At 33.1% G+C, this 21,703-nt stretch overlaps 1 protein-coding gene across 1 annotated transcript; it reads left to right on the forward strand.

Moving 5' to 3' along the window:
- The first annotated feature begins 1,049 nt into the window (after positions 1 to 1,049).
- Positions 1,050 to 4,138, forward strand: LOC149943576 (uncharacterized). Its single transcript, XM_090176115.1, has 7 exons — positions 1,050 to 1,542; positions 1,687 to 1,981; positions 2,294 to 2,375; positions 2,619 to 2,767; positions 3,470 to 3,544; positions 3,806 to 3,853; positions 3,921 to 4,138. The coding sequence occupies exons 1-7, from the start codon at positions 1,534 to 1,536 to the stop codon at positions 4,136 to 4,138; spliced, it is 876 nt and encodes a 291-aa protein (XP_090032241.1). The 5' UTR covers positions 1,050 to 1,533.
- The last annotated feature ends 17,565 nt before the right edge of the window (positions 4,139 to 21,703 follow it).

The raw sequence follows: 21,703 nt of genomic DNA on the forward strand, positions 1-21,703 counted from the left end.
GACTAAATATATACTCTAATATTGAGTGAGATCGGAGGAAGTACTATTGCAAAGATAAAATCATTGCAAACACTATAAAAAATCTATAAATAGTGGGGTAGAGGTCAAGTTAATCAGTATGCCATCGGCTTCAAAAACGTGATCTGTTAACATTATGTAGCTAATAAGAATACAATAGCCATGAAGTTGGGTTTCCTTCTAGTGTCAAAGAAAAGGTATTTATATTATTGACACTATCTGATTAACATTATATTAAAGTCAGAAATTACAAATTACTGATAATTGAACTGCATTTAATTTATTTTACCTATTAAATTTAAGTAACATACATTCTGACCTTTTTGTTGCCAAGAAACAAAATCCAGTTTAATTCAAGAAAAGCAAAATATGTATAATTAACGAATTAAAATTTCCCAATTTAAATATTACCAATAGCACCTCTAATCGCCAATTAGTTTAATGATAGCCACTTAAATTATTCTTAACACAACCAACCCGTTCCGTAAATATCAAGGTTACTTTACAAAGAATTTTTTTTGCATAAAATACGAATCAAGATCATTGCCCTCCTCGTTTAGAATCGCATCATCATTTGCAATAAAAAATAATAATAACGGGACCATATCGAATTAAATTTAGAATCCCCTAAACAATTAAATGATCATGCATCCTTTTCTTAACAAGAAGTGGGTGAAAGTAGAACATCATCGTAAATATAGTGGCACCAGATAAAACCACTTATTTCCTTTAATAAACCACAAAAATAAACCATTCCACATTTTATAAACTTCTTAACAATTAAAGCTTAGACTTTCTATACGCGGTAAAGATTCAGAATATTTTTAAATCCCTATTTTATATAAACCAGAACATTATAACGGGAATCCTCTTAATACTTTTTGTTAAATATAAATAGCTAAATGATTTGGTTTGGGCAACTTCGAAGATGTAACACCAGTTTTAATAAAAGGCATATACCGAACACCTTGAGGGGGGTTAAAGTTTATAAGTACCTCAATTTTTAAGATTACCCTACAATTTCGCTGCTTCTTTAGACTGGCTTTTAAGTATGAGCGCACAGAGTGCCGTAACGGCGATGAAGGACACCCTAATAACGAAGTCTGTATTAATAATAACCAGAAAAAGAGATAGAGAGATATATTTATATCCACGTGTGTTTTTTTCCGCCTGTGGCAGCTTGATGGTCCGAACGTCTTCGATAAAAAAGAACAATGAGTGCTATCACTATTTTAAGAAACTCGGTTTCTCCGCGTCTGGTTCTTCTGCTTTCCCATGATCCTCGCCACCTCCCGCCCACGACCGCTATCTTTTCCTCCTTTACAATGATCCTCTTCAATTTTTCTAAAAGGAATTCACGGGGGGGTGTTTCTAGCGAGGATGAAACTGAACGTAGAAACAGTTTCACTTTTCCTGCCCGCCCCCTAGTTTTCGGATCGCGAACTCGGCCTATAAAAGTGAAACGAAAACATGGAAGATCTCAAATCCACTTGAGTTATCGAAGCAACAGCAACCATGAGAAAGGTGGGTCGATTTCTCTTCTCATCTCAAACTAAATCAGATTGAGAACTTGGATTATTCAGCGCTGTTATTCTATTTTATAGCGGAGAGCGAAAAATGTTTTGACTATTTTACTAAAGTCGAATTATTTATTTACAAATTTTTCAGAGTATTCAACTACTAGCGTTCGTGCTAGGTTTGGTTCACTTATCCCTTGGTACCGGACCTTGGGCCTCTGGAGGAGGAGGAGGTGGTTTCGGAGGCGGCGGAGGCGGTGGTCCGTGGGCATCTGGTGGAGGAGGTGATGGTGGTCCATGGTCGTCAGGAGGCGGCGGGGGCGGCCATGGTGGTGGTGGCGGCGGCGGCGGCGGAGGAGGACAAGTTAAAATTATTTACCTGCCAATTCCCGTTAAAGTAGGAGGAGGAGGCGGTGGCGGCGGCGGCCATGGCGGAGGAAAAGGAGGTAATGTCATAGACCACACGAGACTAAATGTAGCAGCGGTTCCCAATTGTCATTGGTCGAAAATCCTCTTGGATGACGTAATCCGAATCCAATGAAAGTGGGAACTCCTTGCTACGTTGAATTGCTTGTCGACTACACGATAGATGGACTGTTCCGTTACGATAAATGTCCTCGGCTGTGCACCTGTAATAATTACCATTTTCCATTACGGCCACAACAGTGATAAATTGATGCTGAGCAGTCTATCTACAGTATTTTTTGTCCATGCCAAAAACAAAACAAAGATTAATTAATTAATATTTATCTAAACAGGATTCGGTGGTGGATTTGGAGGTGGTTTCGGAGGTGGTAAAGGTGGATTTGGAGGTGGAAAAGGTAAGATTTCGCCAAAACGGTTAATGACTAAGAATCCATAAAGTACAATTAACCTAGTTAAATAATTTGGATTTCATTTGTTAGGACGTCAGATTTTAAAACTAAGTTTTAGATTCAAATTTGTAATGAAAAAAACCTAAAAATATTTTAATACAAAAACGTTCCTTCCTAATATGGTGGGGAATTAAAAAATATAAACATTAAAATTTATTTTGAGCACCATTAGCGATGTGGCGGTATGGATTCTTGGTTGGTAATTTAGAATGACCACTTGGAGGATTAATCATTCCCTGACAGGCGGACACGGTGGGGGAGGTGGTGATATTTTCGCCGGCAGAAAAGGATACATTGCCGGAAGCTTCACCGTCGATGTTAACAAATTGGGTGGCGGCGGCGGCGGCGGCAAAGGAGGTACGCTCTCAGGATATTCAATAACAATGGGTGGTTGGAATAGCTAACTAATACTAATACATCTCCTTAAATATAACTTATATTGCTCACTGATTTACCAAAATTAACTCGAATTAATATCGGTGACAGTCGAACAAGAAAATAGCGATTGGCAGCACTGCTGGCCAAGGGGAGTTCAAAGGGGAAGCGAAAGAATCATTACACAGTCTTTTAGATTGAGTGGCGACACTTTTGGTTTAGTAGCGTTGAAAGGTACTAGGTCAATTTAGTAACTATAGAATAGTCAATAACTTGTGGCACTGGGTGAAAACTCGGAACTACTAGTTCTGCGTAGAGTTTGAAAGTTCTCCAGTTTCCCATTCCCTTAAAAACTTGTAGAGGTTAACGGTAATGGTTAGTGTAGGTAGCTGTTGGCTCGCGTGGCTTGAAGGACTTGCCACCACCATCCTACGCATTGTAACCCCACCACCTGTTTAAAGGCATTAAAAGTCGCTAGATGACTTGGACCTAGCTGATTATTGTTATTTATTTATTTAAATATTCCACTTGTATCTCTCAATTTCGCCAATTTGAAAAGCCGCTGCCGATGACGTCATAACCAATGGAAATGGTTAAGCTTTTTGCATGTGACAAAAGCTCACCTTTGAGCTCGTTATTTACTTCTGGTGACATTTTTTCGAAACAGAGCAATTTATTTTTCAGGTTTTGGAGGAGGTGGTTTCGGAGGTGGAAAGAGTATGGGAGGTGGTTTCGGAGGAGGTTTTGGAGGTGGAAAAGGTGACTATTTTTATTCAAATAAAATAATTGTACCAAAAAAACAATTAAAACTAAATAAGCAATTAATTTAAAAATAATTAAAACTAAGTAACCAAATAATCAAATTAAATAAGCATTTAATTTAAAAAATGATTAAACTAAATAACAAAATATTTCTAAAAATTAATAAAACTAAATAGTTCAATAATTTAAAAAAAAATTAAAAATAAATAGGCATATTTCTAAAAATTAATATTTTAACTTTCGGCTTTTTTGTTTCAGGTGGTTTCGGAGGGGGATTTGGCGGCGGTAGCTTTGGAGGTGGCAAAGGTAATTTCTACTATTAAAAATGTTTACTTTAAATCATTTTAACTAATTTTATTTTATAACATTTTAGGAGGTGGAGGACTATCTACCAAAACCATTATCCCAGTCTTTATAGCCTTATCAGGCGGTGGCGGTGGACACGGAGGTGGTGGTGGACACGGAGGTGGTGGCGGACACGGAGGTGGTGGCGGATTCGGAGGTGGCTTTGGGGGAGGGAAAGGTGGCGGAGGAGGTGGATTCGGAGGCGGAAATCCATGGGCCATGATGGGTGGCGGAGGCTGGGACTAAACTGATCAGTCTGCCTTATTTGTAAATAATATGTAAATTGGAGTGAGTCGATAAAAGAAAAGCTGAAGACGTTCCGATAGTCAGCTAGTTACAATTACAAGCCCCGAACTTTTAAAAGTGTGAATGTGCTCAATGATGTTGTTAAATGTTTAAATTCGGCAAATAATGTTCAGTCGTATATTTGTTTGATTGTTGAAATGAAGAATAAACGAATTTTTATTTAAAAAACTAAATGCGTTATTATTTAACCAAAAAACTAAATGCGTTATTATTTAACTAAAAAACTAAATGCGTTATTATTTAACCAAAATATAAATGCATTCCTATTAATAAAAAATAAATGCATTATTATTTAAGAAATAAATGCATTATTTATAAAACCAATGCGTTATTATTTAACCAAAAAACTAAATGCGTTATTATTTAACCAAAATATAAATGCATTCCTATTATTTAAAAATAGATGCATTATTATTTAAGAAATAAATGCATTCCTATTATTTAAAAATAGATGCATTATTATTTAAGAAATAAATGCATTCCTATTATTTAAAAATAGATGCATTATTATTTAAGAAATAAATGCATTATTTATAAAACCAATGAATTATTTATAAAACCAATGAATTATTATTTAACCTAAAAACTATACATTTGTATTATTAATTAAATTAAAAACTATACATCTGTATTATTAATTAAATTAAAAACTATACATCTGTATTATTAATTAAATTAAAAACTATACATCTGTATTATTAATTAAATTAAAAACTATACATCTGTATTATTAATTAAATTAAAAACTATACATCTGTATTATTAATTAAATTAAAAACTATACATCTGTATTATTAATTAAATTAAAAATAAATGTATTATTATTTAAATTAAAAATAAATGTATTATTATTTAAATTAAAAATAAATGTATTATTATTTAAATTAAAAATAAATGTATTATTATTTAAATTAAAAATAAATGTATTATTATTTAAATTAAAAATAAATGTATTATTATTTAAATTAAAAATAAATGTATTATTATTTAAATTAAAAATAAATGTATTATTATTTAAATTAAAAATAAATGTATTATTATTTAAATTAAAAATAAATGTATTATTATTTAAATTAAAAATAAATGTATTATTATTTAAATTAAAAATAAATGTTTTATTATTTAAATTAAAAATAAATGTATTAAAATTAAAATTAAAATAAATTTATTAAAATTAAAATTAAAATAAATTTATTAAAATTAAAATTAAAATAAATTTATTAAAATTAAAATTAAAATAAATTTATTAAAATTAAAATTAAAATAAATTTATTAAAATTAAAATTAAAATAAATGTGTTATTATTTAACCAAAAAATAAATGTGTTATTATTTAACCAAAAACTAAATAGCATTTTGATTTCACTAATAAATGCATTATTTTAACAAAATAAATAAATAATTTTTTGAATAATAACTCAACCCAAAATGCATTATTATTAAACAAAGAAATGAAAGCACGGTTTTTTATTAAAAAAAAAAGTGCATTATTATTAAACTAAAAAATAAATTCACTGTTTTTTATTCAAAAAAATTTATTATTATTTAAGTTGAGACTCAAATGAATGTTTAGTTCCAACAGACGACAGTTTTACCAGCTTGTCTCCCAGAAAAACAAGTCACCGGGTATCCCCGATCTAAATGGACCGGAGGGTGTCCTCACCGGCGCTGGGGCTAAAGCTACGCTGCTGGCCAATACCTTCCAAAGCACATTCCCAGTTCACACCTTTGAAACGGTTCCTCTTATACCCTCCCGAGCCCCGGTGATGCCTCCAATTATTTACACGATACAGGGTGTGCAAAGTCTGCTGCAGAAAGGCAAACCCTCTAAAGCTGCGGGCCCTGATGATATTCCGGCCAACGTTTTGAAAAACTGTGCCGTGGCTCTGGCTGCTCCCCTGACGCAGCTCTTCCGGACGACTGGCGATCCGCAAATGTGACCCCAGTTCCCAAAGGGGGAGATAAAACTGATCCATCCGAATATCGCCCGATTGCGCTACTCTCCCTAGTGCTCAAGACCGATGAACACATCGTAGCCTCTACGATAACCTCCCACCTTACAGCCCATGACATCCTACAACCGTACCAACACGGCTTCCGTAGCGGCTTTAGTACGGAAACTCAACTTCTCTGCTGCATTGACACTTGGTCCGTCGGTCTTGAACAGACTGGCCGAGTCGACATTATCTTCCTGGATTTCCGTAAAGCCTTCGACTCTGTCTCTCATGAACTCCTAAAAACCAAGCTCCACTCCTATGGAATCCGTGGCCACACCCTGCTTTGGCTGTCCACCTACCTGGAAAATAGGCGTTTTCGAGTGGTAATTCCAGGGGCTGCGTCTGATTGGCTTCCGGCGGCCTCCGGTGTCCCCCAGGGCTCCGTACTTGGCCCCCTCTTGTTCGTCATTTTCATCAACGACATAGGGCATCATTTCCCAGCTGTATATATTCGCCGACGATGTAGCGCTCTCTCGGACCATCTACACCTCCATAGATGTCAGCGCCCTCCAAGATGATCTCAATCGTATCAAATGTTGGAGTGACACAAACAGACTGCCCCTAAATACCGCCAAATGCTCTGTCCTCTCCCTCCATCGATCGGGCCAACTAGCCCACTCTCCCAGCGATACTTTGGGCGATACTGAGCTTAAAGCTGTTATATTCCAAAAATATCTTGGGGTAACCATAACTTCCACCCTCGATTGGAAACCTCACATCTCGGCTGTCTCCTCCAGGGCCGCGCGTGCCCTCGGCTTCGTCCGACGTCATCTCTCCCATTGCTCCTTCTGGAATACTGCTCCGCGGTCTGGTCCCCTCACACCGCCAGTGGCATGCACTCCATTGAAACTATTCAACGAAAATCCCTCCGTTTTGTTGCCAGCATCGGTTTTTCCTGGAGTACCAGCATGACTCGTGTCATGAAAAACTTCCGGTGGGACTCTCTCTCCGATCGCCGCCGCGTCAAGCGCCTCATACTAGTCAACAGTATTGTTCACCGCTCAAACGGCGCCCTCACTCCTCTTACGTCTGCCATCTCGTCTTGGCGTCGTAAACCACGAGGTACTAAATCCGCGGCCCTCATCCTCCCTGGTTTCCGCATCTCTGTTCGGCGGCACTCCTTCCTCCCTTCTTCAATACGTGACTAGACCTCCCTCCCGGACTTTCTAAAGTCACTGCCGAACCCCAAACAGTTCCGTAAAGAACTTACTGTGTTCCTAGGACTCTATAATTAATTAATGTGTATTGCCTTTACCCTCCGTGGTATAAAGTTCTTCTACTCCTGTACATATTTTTCCGCTGTATTTATTTTTCTGCGCTGTCTAAACGTGATGGGTCTTCGACCTTTTGTTTTGCAATAAACGAACTTAAGAACTTACGTTTTCTACCACCAGATGGCGTAAGGACTCTCTCAGCGCGTGCTGTATTGACTTGAATAACGTTCCACTAAATAATCTATAGCCATAGACGAGAAAAAACCTGCACGTTTCGAAGCATCATTTTTTAATTCATTTATATCTCGGCTGAAAAATGAGCAAATTAAAAATAACAATTGTTTACAACTGTAGTAAATAATATAAAACACAATGCTCAATTGTGACTTAAAAACGCCTAAATTAATTTTTATTTAAATAATTAAAGGTCTAAATTTTCAAAGATTTTAAGTTATTGCCTATTTAAACACATCAATTCATAAAAAAAATCATTTATTAAAACAATAAATTAAGGGTTAATCAATAAATTGCTCTGAACAAGATAATATGTATAGTTTTATCTCCCAAAAATAAAGTCACAATAACACAGTTTTCCCTCAACGAAAACAATCGTTTAAAATTATTTATATCATGTCATGTGAGTTTTGTAGCCTTAAATTTAAGACTGAATTGAATAATTTAACTGAATTATTAGAAAAGCAGATGCTTCGTCATTATGCTAATTGTGCATGGCTTTGTTTATTAACTAATTTTGATATTAAAATAAAATAAAATTATTTTAATATTCTTAATTTTTTGTTATTGTATGTTTAAACTTATAAAATTGAATAGATTGATTACAGTATTCTAAAATTGTTTAACAGGCAACCTAATATTGATAATTTAAAGTTAATTCAGTTTCTTAATTCATCGTTTTTAATAAATATTTAGTTTGTAAAACATCACACGTTCCTTACAAAAGTTCAATATCGTGATAAAATGTTGATCAAAAATGTTTTTTTTCGTAATGAAATAAAAAATTGGATATATCGCTTTAAAACCTTCGTATTTAGTAACAATAGCAATAAAATAATAACGAAATTGTTAAAATATGGACACTCAACTATAGAATCGTTTTCTTAGAAAAAGAGAAGATAACGAGGGAATCAGTGGAGAGCAAATTACACGGTTTGCGGTAATCAGCTTCAAAAATCTTGTTATGGAAATTTCTCTGCAATCCAGGTCATTGAGTCTTATTGAAATCGAAATGATTTAAACTGGTATTTTAAATATTCCATACGGATGAACGACAGGAAGTCAATTTCATTTAACATTTGGATAATCGCTGCGTTTTATAATGGTTTTATGTCTTTTGATAACTAGTTCGAATAAAGAGTACGACCAATTTGCGTATCAAGAAATAATTACCGTAAAATGTTTATTGTTGTTTTTTACAAGTAGCAAAACTAAATATTCAAATCTTTAAAGCTCGTGGTAGTTAGATAATTAAGTACTTTAAGAAAGAAGAATATTAATTGTCAAATTAAAATAATTTAAGAAACCACGGGTACCATTGATGGCAAATTCTGAAATCTACCTTCAATAAACTTTATCTTCGACCAATACCACAAATTTTGGTGCGATTAAATTTGGGTATGTAATAAAAAGGAGATTTCATATTGGAAATTAAAAATACAGCACGCGAAAACTATATATTATGTAAGATTGAAATAGTGTACAAGTGGAGAGAAAAAATATGTACGTTAAGTGGACCAACCAGCTAAAAACAATTGTTTCATTTAATAAACGAATTTAAAATATTTATGAATAAAATATTTGAATAATAAATAAAAAGAATAATTATCAACTATTAAATGTTAAATATTTATGATTAAAATATTTGAATAATAAATAAAATGAATAATTATCAACTATTAAATGTTAAATAAAAATAAATAATTCAAAATATTAAATAGACCACGAGTCAAATATATAAAAGTATTTAGGAAATTAAAACAAGAACTGTAAAATCTCTCTACAAAAGATTAAGTAATTTTCCTAAAATAAATGGAACTGAAATTTTTTCAATGTCTTTATAAGCGAAATAAAACATCGTAAAATGTAAATAATTCTCAGCGGGATAAAGTTATTTATAAATATATTGAGAATTGAAGACTGGTTTCTGGCTCATCAAACAAAATAGCTTTTTAATAATAGATCCCTAGAAAAGTATGGAAATGTTCCAATATAATGACCGATAATACCACTTATTAAAGGTATTCAGAAAAGACTAACGGTGAATTTCAGATAAAAATTCTTTCTTTGTCGATCATTGCCTATTTAAAATGATTGGAAATTTAAAAAATATATATTTTTTTAAAAAAATTGGGACTTTTTCACAATTGATGTCGAATTCAATGGGTGGGCTAAAAGGTGGCATTTTATTTGAAAGTGGAAGAGGAAATTTTCGACTACTTTAACTCACAGTACGCAAAGTAGTGTGGAATTTCGGACGTAGGATTCGGTGCTCAAATAAAAATAACAAAGATTTTCGTTGTTAAATTTTATATTGAGTGTAAAACCACCTTAATTCATATTTATTTAGCCATTTTTGAGAGTTTTGACCTAATTTTTATTTACCTTTCTCTTAATTACGGTCTGATTAATAAATTAATGATTGATCCATTTTTTCAAGCTCACAATAATAACAGTCGCTTAAAAGTTTTGTTTTGCTGGACCATTCTTAAGTTGCGATAAATTTGCTAAACAATTCAAAATTTTAGGGAACATTCAATTTATTGAACGGCCTAGGGGAGAAGCATTCCCAACAATTCGAGGCCTTTGTTGTAGTAAAAGAAAACATTCGGGAGTTAGTTCTTATTGAAATGATGAAGTCACGATTTCGGTGTTGTATTAAAATGATTTGTTTTATAAAAATCATGAATTTTCAAAAATATACAAAGATTTGGTGCAGTTTTCCTCGCGCCATCGAAACGTTAACCGAATTGACCAGGACTATTTTGGTATTTTAAGGAGTTTTTATAGAAAAGAAAGATAAACATTTCTTGGAGAAATCGACTCCAAAAATTCAACAAACCATCCAACGTTTTTTAAGGTCGAGAGTCTCAAAGAACTCGGTCTTTCAGAACAGATTTAAAGATCCAAATTTAGCTTTTATTCCTTCAAAGCGACTTTCTGTTATATTGTATTCTATTCGTGTGAATTGCGAAAAGTAAAACCAAAATTCAAAAAGCCGGTTTTTATTCATAATATACTTCAAATAAAAGTTTAATTTCGTATTAAAGGCATCAAAAGTTCTACTTTAATGGGACAGTCAAAATTTATTTAGTTACATCACAAGTTCATAATATATATCCACCTTTAAGAAAATCCAATACGTAAATTCGAATCTAAATCTCTTTATATCAAATAGGAATAAAGTTGAATTTGGAACGGCCCAACTTTGAATCCAATTTTGTAATCAAAATTTAATCAAAGCTATTAATTCTTCCAAAAAGTGTTGTAAAATGAACGAATAGCTTTGGCAGATAATTGAAATGAATAGTTCTCTGTAAGCGATATCGCTTACCACAATAATGGATCACATTTGATTATCAAAATTGGGCAGATCCAAATTCTACTTTGATCGAAAATTTCAAACAATTTTTTTTTATATTTGTTCCAAATACAATGTATGCAATTCAATTTAATCAAAATTATTTGATACAAACAGAATTGAATTTAAACTGGATCCAAATTTGAACATTGAATTAAGTAATTTTCGTAATGGTTGCTAACTACTTTTTGTAATATACGAAACATTTAATAGGGTCAGTCCCCCTATTATAGGACGCTCCTATTATCGGACAGAATTCTTTTTAATATTATACAAAAAAAATCCCGCGAAAGAAAAACCAAACAAAATACATTTTTCTATAGGTTGTACCTCCATTTATATTTCAGAATAGTTAACAGGGGCGCCGGCCCCTGTAGCAAGAAGAAAGCAGCATCGAACCAGGGTTACTAAGTTTTCTTTGTTATAAATTAAGAAGGGGGAGAGGAATTTACTTTCCCTCCGGTTTTTGGATATTATTTTCAAGTGCTTTAGTAGTTGTTAATTATACATTCTTGGTATCAATGAAAAGACTGAATATTTCACTATAAATTTTTATAGTAAAAATGGCTTTGCGTTTTCTTAATGCAAAGAAACAATTCGATTACGTATTGTAATTAAAACCCTATTATCGGACACGTCTTACACTAATTTTAGGATTGCCTGTCAGACATCTATCATGAATATTAGTTCAGGGAAATAAGGATTTAACGTAAAAAAATTATAAACAAGGGAAAATAAACGGGAATCGATTCATTAAATAAAGTTAAATAAGGGGGGAGGACATTTTCCGACGTCAGAGGGATGAAACCCCTCAGATAACGACCTCCCTCTAGAATATTTGGTCTTTGTTTAACTTTAGGACACTACCACGAGAGATATTGAAATTCACGAAAAACCTAAACTCTTCATGTGGCATAGCTCGCTTAGGGGGTCACTGAATAACGAAAATACAATGACCTTGAACCAAGTCGTCAAGTTCATTAAAAATTATTACTAGAACGATTAGATTAGTTACAACTGAGAAGTGTGAACCAGATCATTTTACATCGAAATACCTGTAATCCGAGGTGAATTATCGAGGCTCGATGATGTCTAGGTGCCAAAATATTGGACCAATGCCTTCTAGAGCCCGTAATGAGGTTAATTGATATCTGGGGTTGGTAATTAGGTTTTATGCTATCTGGGGCCCGTAATGAGGTTTAATGCTATCTGGGGCCATTAACGATTTAATTGATATCTGGGGCCCGATAACAAGGTTCGATGAAATCGGGGGCCTGCAACGATGCTCAAAGCTTTCTAGGGCCCGTAGCGAGGTTTGATGATATCAGGGGCCCATAAAAAGTTCTGCTGATACCGGGGCTCGTAACGAGTTCCCATGATATCGTTATGAAGAGCTATTATTAATAGGGCCCGCAGCGAAGCCCGATGTTGTACAGGGTCTTAAAGAAGCTCATTTATTAAGAGGGCCCGCAATGAAACCCGGTGATGTCTAGGACCAGTATCGAAGCTCTATTATTAACAGGGCCCGAAACACGCTAGATGAAGTCACAACCAGTGGAAATGTAGACAATGTCCGGTCTTAAGGGCCCTTTGTCCGGTTGAAAGGCACCGGTGTCCGAAACTTAAGTTCATGTGTCCGGTTCTTAGCTCCTAGTGTCCGAACCAAACGTACATCGTCCGATAAAAGGACCAGTGGTGTCCGATTCATTATCCAAATGTCCGATAATAGGTACTCGCACTAGCCAATTAATTTTTCAATTTAGCACTAATTTACATATTTTTTTAAAAACAATTTCAAAAGCATCTAGTCAATAATGTTCCATATTCCATAGTTCTGAGGTTTAAAAAAGGCTCTCTGCTGTTTACCTTAGTTTAAAAATGAATTTTCTTTAAGTTGTCCGATAATAGGGGGACTGACCCTATAACAAACATTTTCAACTTGTAAATACTTCGGTGTTAATTTGGTAAAGGAATATTTTTCGATGCTTTTCCTACTAAAAGTTTCTCGGTCTTTATACAGTGACATAATAGAAGCTGGATCATTCGGTCAACCACAATTTCCACGTACGAATGAAAACTGCGACGATACCAAACCACAGAAACCATAATTGCCTTGGGTGTATCACGGCGTTTCGTTCGGGCACAAAAACGCTATCTTTGACCCTTATAACGCTTGAGGTTATTTTTAGAAAGTGAACCGCAACACACTCAAGTTCACGATAACGCCCTCATTGTACCATCTAAACGGAACAAAACAAACACTGAAGATTCATCTAGCATCAATAAAGCATTTACATGAAAAAGAAATTCGGGTTCTACACTCGACGGCGCGCGGCAGATTACAAAGCGAAGATGGAAACTCATTCCGTGAAATGGATGGCGGAAGACGAAAGCGCTCGAAACCTCGTGGAGAGGAAGTTCGGAGCCAGAAAAAAATGAAAGTAGATAAACCGAGAAATTATCGTGATCCCAGAAAAAAAATAAGATATAAAAAGAAAATAATAAGCAGCTCTGGAAAATGAATTACATTTTCTAGTTTAATTGGTAGTGATGGGTTCATGTTATACCTGAGACGAATTCCACAGAGTTCCTCGTTCAAGAAACGTAATTAAGAAAATAGAAAAGTAACGCAGAGATTTAACCATCAATTTAAAGACGCCCCGGGTAACACTCGCCTGAGTCTTAGCTTACTTCAATTTGACTAGAGTTGTTTTCGTATACTGTAACTATTGAAATTAACCAAATAATTGCACTACGTATTGCATGTTGGAGTGTCATACAAAATAAACTTTTTGGTACATGGTATATAGATTTTTGTAACGTACAAATTTGGGAAATTAAATTGAAATTGTTTGCCAGATTTTTGTTCAGAATACTAAAGTAATACGATCTACACAAGCGCAGTGACTGGGGCGAAATTTGTCAACAGAAAAGATAGATGTTTATTATGTAATTTCCTATTTCCTCCAATTTCAATAAAACTTAAATAATATCTGCTTCTGAAAAACTGACCTAGATGACACCACAATAAATACTGAAGTCTTGAATTAACTAGCTATATCGAATATTTTTCCTAATGAAAAAATTTAATAAATAATAATGCTAATCAAAAGGAGGAACAGTTATATAACGTTCAATTATTTCAAAGAACAACTTCCACAAAGAACTAAAATTCATTAGCAAAATATAATTTCCGGGTTTAGAACAATTTGGACCACCATTACATTAGACGCAGGCTACCATATTATTCCCAAGCTCAAATCATTTTGTGTGGCTTCAGTCAGTTTTTGAATCTCTGTTAACCCAATTTAACCTTAGACAAATAAACTACTGGACCCGAATTTATATTGAGCACTTGGTTCTTGTGAAGCAACGCCACTTGTAACGTCACGGTGTGCAATATTGGAACCCTTTCAACCCAAAAATTAAAAACGTGCCAAGCACATTAGGCCTAATATGTTTAGCTCGTAATTTTAACGGAATGCCACTTGTAGCGGACGATGCAAATTGTAGATAGAAATTTTTGCTAATGATTTGCGTTCATTAGTTTATTTTTCCATGATTAAAACATTGAAGGGATACAGAATCGTTTGAAAAAATATTCCCGAATTTTAGGAAACTCCTCCCCTTTCAGGGACTCAGACATATCACGGCCAACTTTGATCACGCGCTGTTCGCGCTACAGCGGCCAACACATTCGTCGAAATTCCGCGAGCAAGGATTTCCCCCCTATAGAGCTTGTTTCCCACTGGCGCGCACAACGACGCGTTTCTCAGCTTTGAAACGTTCAAACGTTTTCATCGAGGGGTAAGACACTCTGCGAACTCGGTGTATACTGCCGAACCTTTGACAGTGCTAAATGGAACTCGCGAACTCTTGAAAATATGTACCTTTAACAGTGCTAAATGCACGAATTCGGTGTACAGATTATCTGAGACTGTCTTACCCCTCGGTTTTTACGCGCGTAAAGAAAATAACATTATGACGCGTGCTAGTGGAAAACAAGCTTAAACTGTACTATAACGTGTAGGAGTTCAGCGCCACGCTCGGTTTTTATATTGGCTTCAATGTAAAAGCTATTCTAAAAATAATAATCCGCTAGGGGCGCTGACGTCATACACATCTTTTGCTCATAGGTTAACACAGAAACGTCAACGAATGAGATGGCCGCTGTAGCGCGAGAGATCAAAGTTGGCCGTGGACATATCTACCAACTTTGTAAATTATGTTATTTAGCCACAGCCTCAACTCTTTAAATGCAAATAAGGATTACGTGTAGTAAAAATTGAATAACTGCTAAAAAATAAAAGCAATTAACGTTTTAAGATATGTCTCGAAATGTCGGTGAAGCACTCCAATACAGCGTGATCCAAATTGTTATATCGTAAATGAATGAATGAATCGGGGCTTTATGAAAAAGGCTACTGGTTTTATATTTCGTCTTTTTTCGAAACCTTTCTTCGTCGACTTTTTTATAAGCGACTATTTCCTCGTATTAGAATGAGACATACCCCATTTAGATGCGTATAGATATTTTAATTGTGTAATCTTAAGAAACAATGGACGACTTTCAATGATAATTTCGGGTAACCCATTTTTACTCCTTTATCTTTTTATGTGAGTGATTAGTATTCGTAATTGGCAGAAGGAAAAACAAAGTCTTATTTAATTATATAATTTCAGAATATTTATTAATATCATCTCATTTTTTCTAACAATATGATTAGACGATGCGAATCGAGGAGCGCCTTTTAATGATGCGATTGAAAATTATGGTTTTCAAAAGTTTATAATATACCTACTAATTCTGCTAGCCCGAAACATCTACCTTCGTAAGCTCTCGCTGATTTTACAACGTGCTTTTTATTAGACAGGTTAAGCGTGTACTAGAAAACGTAAAAGGCGAAAATTATGGGAATGTAAATGTAGCTTAATTCTGTACAATCTACACTCCTATACAAGTTCTCCTTACGCGTTTTTGAAACGTGCCTTAGCCTACTAACTTCTTAAACGATTACTGACTAAAATATGGTTTACAAATAAATACAAATTCACAGGAAGTATCATTTTTACAGTAGGTGGGCAGTATACTTTCCGGACATTTTAAAAGTTCCTTAAGACTGTGAATTGTGACCTGAATTTATACTTATCTCGTAATATTATGTTATATACTTCTGGTATTTATATTAGCTTAAACGCAACCCAAAATTTTAGGTGGGGTGCAGTTATCTCAAATGTTGTTATTCATTAAAATAAATTTAGTTAATTATATTAAATTATTATTAAATTTTATCACGATGGATGCAACGGTTCAAAGGCAGGGCCTGACCGGGGGCAAAGCGATAACTATAACTACGTCACGTGAAAGTTATTTTTTGTTTGAGGTTAAGCTAATTTGGCACTTCTGTTAAAGCAACATTTGCTTAACTTTAAAAAAACTTATATTTGAATTTGTTTTAGTAGATTGTTCGTCCATCCTGAATGAAAATCAAAATTTATGGATTACTAGCCTACTCTTTTTACAACAATTCCCAATGTACTAAAATTAAGAGCGGTGTAAAAGTTTCCACCGTGTGATACCTAAATTTTCAGCCATTTATTTAAAACGATACATAAATCAAAAGCAAATTACTCCGAAGTAGATCATTGGCTAATTTTACTGATTTTGGTTTTGAAATATAGATAGATTTCTTAAGTTTAATACAGAAGTTGGATAGGGATATCGAACCTTCGCCGTTGCGATATCATGTTGAACTATCCTATGATCCTAGAAAGTGGTAATTTTCTCGATATCATTAACAAATCGAAGAATCTTGTGAAGGCAAAATGTTTCTGACATCTTGTTTAAATTTTAGATATCTACGAACATAATTTTAATTCTAATATAAAAGAAGAGCTTAGAAAGTGGTCATTTTCTCGATATCGTTAACAAATCGAAAAATTGTGTATACGCAAAAGTTTCTGACATTGTGTTTAAAGTTAAGATATCTATAAAGATAATTTTATACCTTATTTAAAATTCGACAACATATGTTCCGTAATTAAAATCTGGAACTTTAAACGTACATTTCAAAAGGATGATAAAATTGGCGAATAATAAGTAGATACGTCCATAATGAAAAGGGATAATAAAGCTAAACCCTAAACAAATTTAAAGAAATTTAAAAACTTACTAATAGCTCGTACCGATAGGTCTTCGAGCAGACAAAAACGCGAAACTCGGACCAAATTGATCTTTGAGTGAATAATTAAATTAATTAAATTAAATAAAATATCCAGAAAATCCAACGGTAGACATTTCAAAATACTGATAGTAGAATATTTCTATAGAAAAATTATTTCTTGAGAAAGTAACTTCGTGTCTCGGGGAAAAGACTTTGTTTAAAATTAGCCTTCAGAATTGAGTTTATTAAATACAAAACAAAATATAAATTTCTCGATAAGTCACGATTTGGAGAAGTCAGTGAGCACTTGCGAAAGGCGTATGCAAGATAACACTAATTTGTCAATGTTATCCACAACCCACCGCATTAACGCTCCACGAACTCAACGAAAATAAAATTGATTACGGAAAACCGGGTTGAAAAAATACGCACGTTTTTTTACAGAAGCCTATATACGATTCGTTTCCCGTTGAAATATTAATCTAAAAGATATCAGGTCTCTCTGGATTTCCAAAACATTATAATTCGATGCTAGTAAATTGAATTTTTCAATTTCGACGTGATTTAAATATCTACCTTAAATTTAAAGATAAATTTGGAAATGAAAAAATGTAAATTTTGTGGACATGAACGATACATTAGTTTCTAGGCTGATTTGAGGAAGTGTCTGAATATACTTCTATTTTTAATTTATTTTATTGCGTTGGTTGTAGAAATTTATCAGTATGGTGAAGTATTTTTAACTTAGGTGGGGAGTATCGTAATCAATGAGTCCATTCTTTAAACTGACCATATTATTTTTCTCAGATAGTGTACAGAAAAACACAATGGCAGGTTAAAGTTTCTTACTTTTACTTTGAATAATTGATGAGCTTTCAGACAAACGAAAAATATATCCAAGAAATATTTGCTATTTTAAATGAGATCAATCAATTCACACTTCTATCGGATCATTAATTTTCAGAATTTCTGCTGCCATATATGCGGTTGAATTGGCATTAAAAATACCTCCCAGAAATGAGGATAAGCGTATAATCCTTTCGGTAATTGTAATTTTTATTAGATATTTCCTTTATTCTTTTTTATATCGCATCCAACAAATACACGTTTAAATACAAAATACCTTTAATAATTGTCCGATTTTATCTCACATAATTAGAAACGATGGTGTCAAAATGTTTGAAAACTAGGATAAAATATTCAATTGTTTTGTTCGTTAGTTCTAAGTCGTTAGCCCTGGAGGACAATAGACCTAAGTATCGGGTATTTTTCCAAAATAAAGATTATCTTCCTCCAAAAATAGATGGTTTGTTTACTTCTTATAATATTTTTATGTATTTAGATTTAGATCTGGTCACCATACTGCTTAGAATGGAATATGGGATTTCAGAAATTTATGATAAGAACGTATTTAGGTCCATAAGAACCGTGAGTGGTAACAATATATCCTGTAATACTCTTGTAATATCAGAATAATCACGCTATAAAATCTGAGCTTAATCACTTCTGGAACTTACAAAATTAGTATATTTTCCATATTGAAAGATTAAGGCTCTTTTTAGCTGAAATCTCGAATCCCCCCGCTAAACATTTTTTTTTAATAAAACTTTTTGTGTACAATAATAATGTGTATTATTATTTAATTTTACATCATTGTTTTATTAGCGTTAAAGTAAAGTTTTCAATATATAAAATTTTAGTAGAAATTATGTTTAATTCAGAGAAAACGGCATGGTATTAGAAGATAAAACTTATTTTATACAAGACGTTTCGAGCCGAGGCTCTTCTTCAGTCGTTCGTTAGTTTTAATTTGATTTAAAATTTTACCACGTGCCATATTTTAAATAAAATTTTAAATCAAATTAAAACTAACGAACGACTGAAGAAGAGCCTCGGCTCGAAACGTCTTGTATAAAATAAGTTTTATCTTCTAATACCATGCCGTTTTCTCTGAATTAAACATAATTTCTACTAATATTCACCATGGTAAATAATAAGTTTAATATATATAAAATTTTACTTTATTACTATTTCTTTTATTATTAGAAATTTTTAAAAAAGATAAAATATAGTTTACCGCTTTTAAAAATATCTAAATACGTATAATAAAAGAAATAGTAAAAAAATAAAAAAATATGAGAAAGCCAGTAATAAAACACTGCTATATAATGTTCAGGATAAAAATACTTCAATTTTTAAAATCATTGATTTTCGGCCGACTGGTTTTTACACATAATCTCCAATTGGAAATTGCGTATACTAAAATCAAGTGCAGTGTAGACGCTTCCACCGTATTTGCACATAAATGTTCAATCATTAAGTTTAAAATTGTAAACGTTACATCAATCAACAGCAAATTACATAACCTCGATATCCTAATATTTTGGCTTTGGAGTCGAGGGGCAGGTCACTTCCATTTTGGATACGTCTTAATCATAGTAAAATGATTAAATCAGGGTAATCCAGATTAAAAAATCTAATCAAGATTAGAAAATCTAATCACGATTTACTCAATCTAATCACGATTTACTCAATCTAATCACGATTTAAACTAGATTTAATCATTCTAATCATAATTTAATCATTTTAATAATATTTAATCATTTTAATCATAATTTAATAATTTTAATAATATTTAATAATTTTAATCAGGATTTAATCATTTTAATCATATTTAATCATTTTAATCATATTTAATCATTTTAATCAGATTTAATCATTTTAATCACGATTTAATCAACATAATCGGTTGAATCGAGATTTTATAATTAAAATCAAAACATAAGTACGATAATTTAATATTAATTATTAATATTGATGGTTCTATCGCAATTGTGTTTGATTCTCGTTCTAATTTCTAATCGCGATTTAATTATACTAATCACGATTTAATCGTTTCAAACAGGATTTAATAATTTTAATCATATTTAATCATTTATTCATGATTAAATCGGATTTAAACATTCTAATCGTGATTAAACGTGATTTAATCAACATATTCGTGATTAAATTGAATTTAATCAAAATAATCACAATTAAATCGGATTTAATCTTTCGAGGGGTGCGTCGTTAATCAAGGAAGTGAATATACATTTCTTAAGTTTGATTTAGTTGCTACTCCCTTTAAGGAAAATGACTATGCTGAGACAATTTTTAGCATTGCTGGCAATCCCCCTCACTAGCAGTAAACTCCTTCCAACTATAAAAATCAAATCGTCCTCGTATCTCATTGGTTCCCTAAAACTGACGTATTTCGACGCGATTAAAGCACTCAACGGTGACGTTTTTCCTGCCCCCTATCACGTGCAGGGTGAAAATTCGACCACTATTCCCGCCTATCGTCACAACAATCTCCCTAAGAATAAATAAATACATTCTTGGTTTAACCTAGGAGCAAAAGGAGAACGCAGCTAGTCTTTCAACACGCTAACGCCGTGTTGTGTACAAATTTCATTGGGCGAGCCTTTACGCTGAAGGTTTTACGGGCGGGGGGAACGACAATTACCGAATTTTCCCCTTCCGACGGCAGCAGGCGCTAAAGCGTCTAACCAATGAAATTTTTATGCAAGAAAATCCACGGCTATTGACGGGTTGCGTTCTTCTTGTGTGGGGTGCTGTGTTTGTTGCTCCTAGGTTTAACTCTCTCTAAAAATGTTTTAAAAATAATTATGTTTCTAGGTAGGGTATTCTATCAGAAGATCTGAATTTATTATCTTAATTTCCTTCTATTATTAAGGAAATGTAATAAAGAGTATGATTACAATTGTTTTGTTAAAATGAATTTGCTTTACCGGGTTATCTACAAATTCACCAAATTTAATTTACAGAAATTTATAACTTGTTCCATTTTTATAAATTTACATCCGCATTTATATATAATTTGCATATCATCGTAAATTCATTATCTTTAATAGCGTTGTACCACGCCATACAGATACGATGCCGATGCTTATAATATTTGATATAGTAAAAGAAAATTTATTGGTCAGTTTAAAAGCAAAGGCGCTTTAAAACCACTTAAGGGCCCTAGGGGCCGTGTGATTATGGTGCCCATTTTGCACAAAACGTTAAAATGTTCCTTTTTGCACCACCGTCCTCGAGTGGGCCAAATGGAATCCTTAAACATTGGGGTCCTGAGTGCCACTAGACGCAAATTCTCTCCTCTTTAAAAGGTTCACTTTTGTTTGTTAAAAGGAGTCTAAATTAATTTTTTAAAGCACTGTCTGAAAAGGGTAAAAGGCAGGGAACTGGTATTACTCTATAGGTTAAAATTTTATTCATATTTAATCATTTTAATCAGGATTTAATCATTTTAATAAGATTTAATCATTTTAATCAGGTTTAATCATTTTAATCAGATTTAATCATTTTAATCAGATTTAATCATTTTAATCAGGTTTAATCATTTTAATCAGATTTAATCATTTTAATCAGATTTAATCATTTTAATCAGATTTAATCATTTTAATCAGATTTAATCATTTTAATCAGATTTAATCATTTTAATCAGATTTAATCATTTTAATCAGATTTAAT

This window comes from Leiobunum rupestre, chromosome 5 (assembly GCF_980474605.1).
Source record: "Leiobunum rupestre chromosome 5, qqLeiRupe1.1.hap1, whole genome shotgun sequence".
Classification (NCBI taxonomy): domain Eukaryota; kingdom Metazoa; phylum Arthropoda; class Arachnida; order Opiliones; family Sclerosomatidae; genus Leiobunum; species Leiobunum rupestre.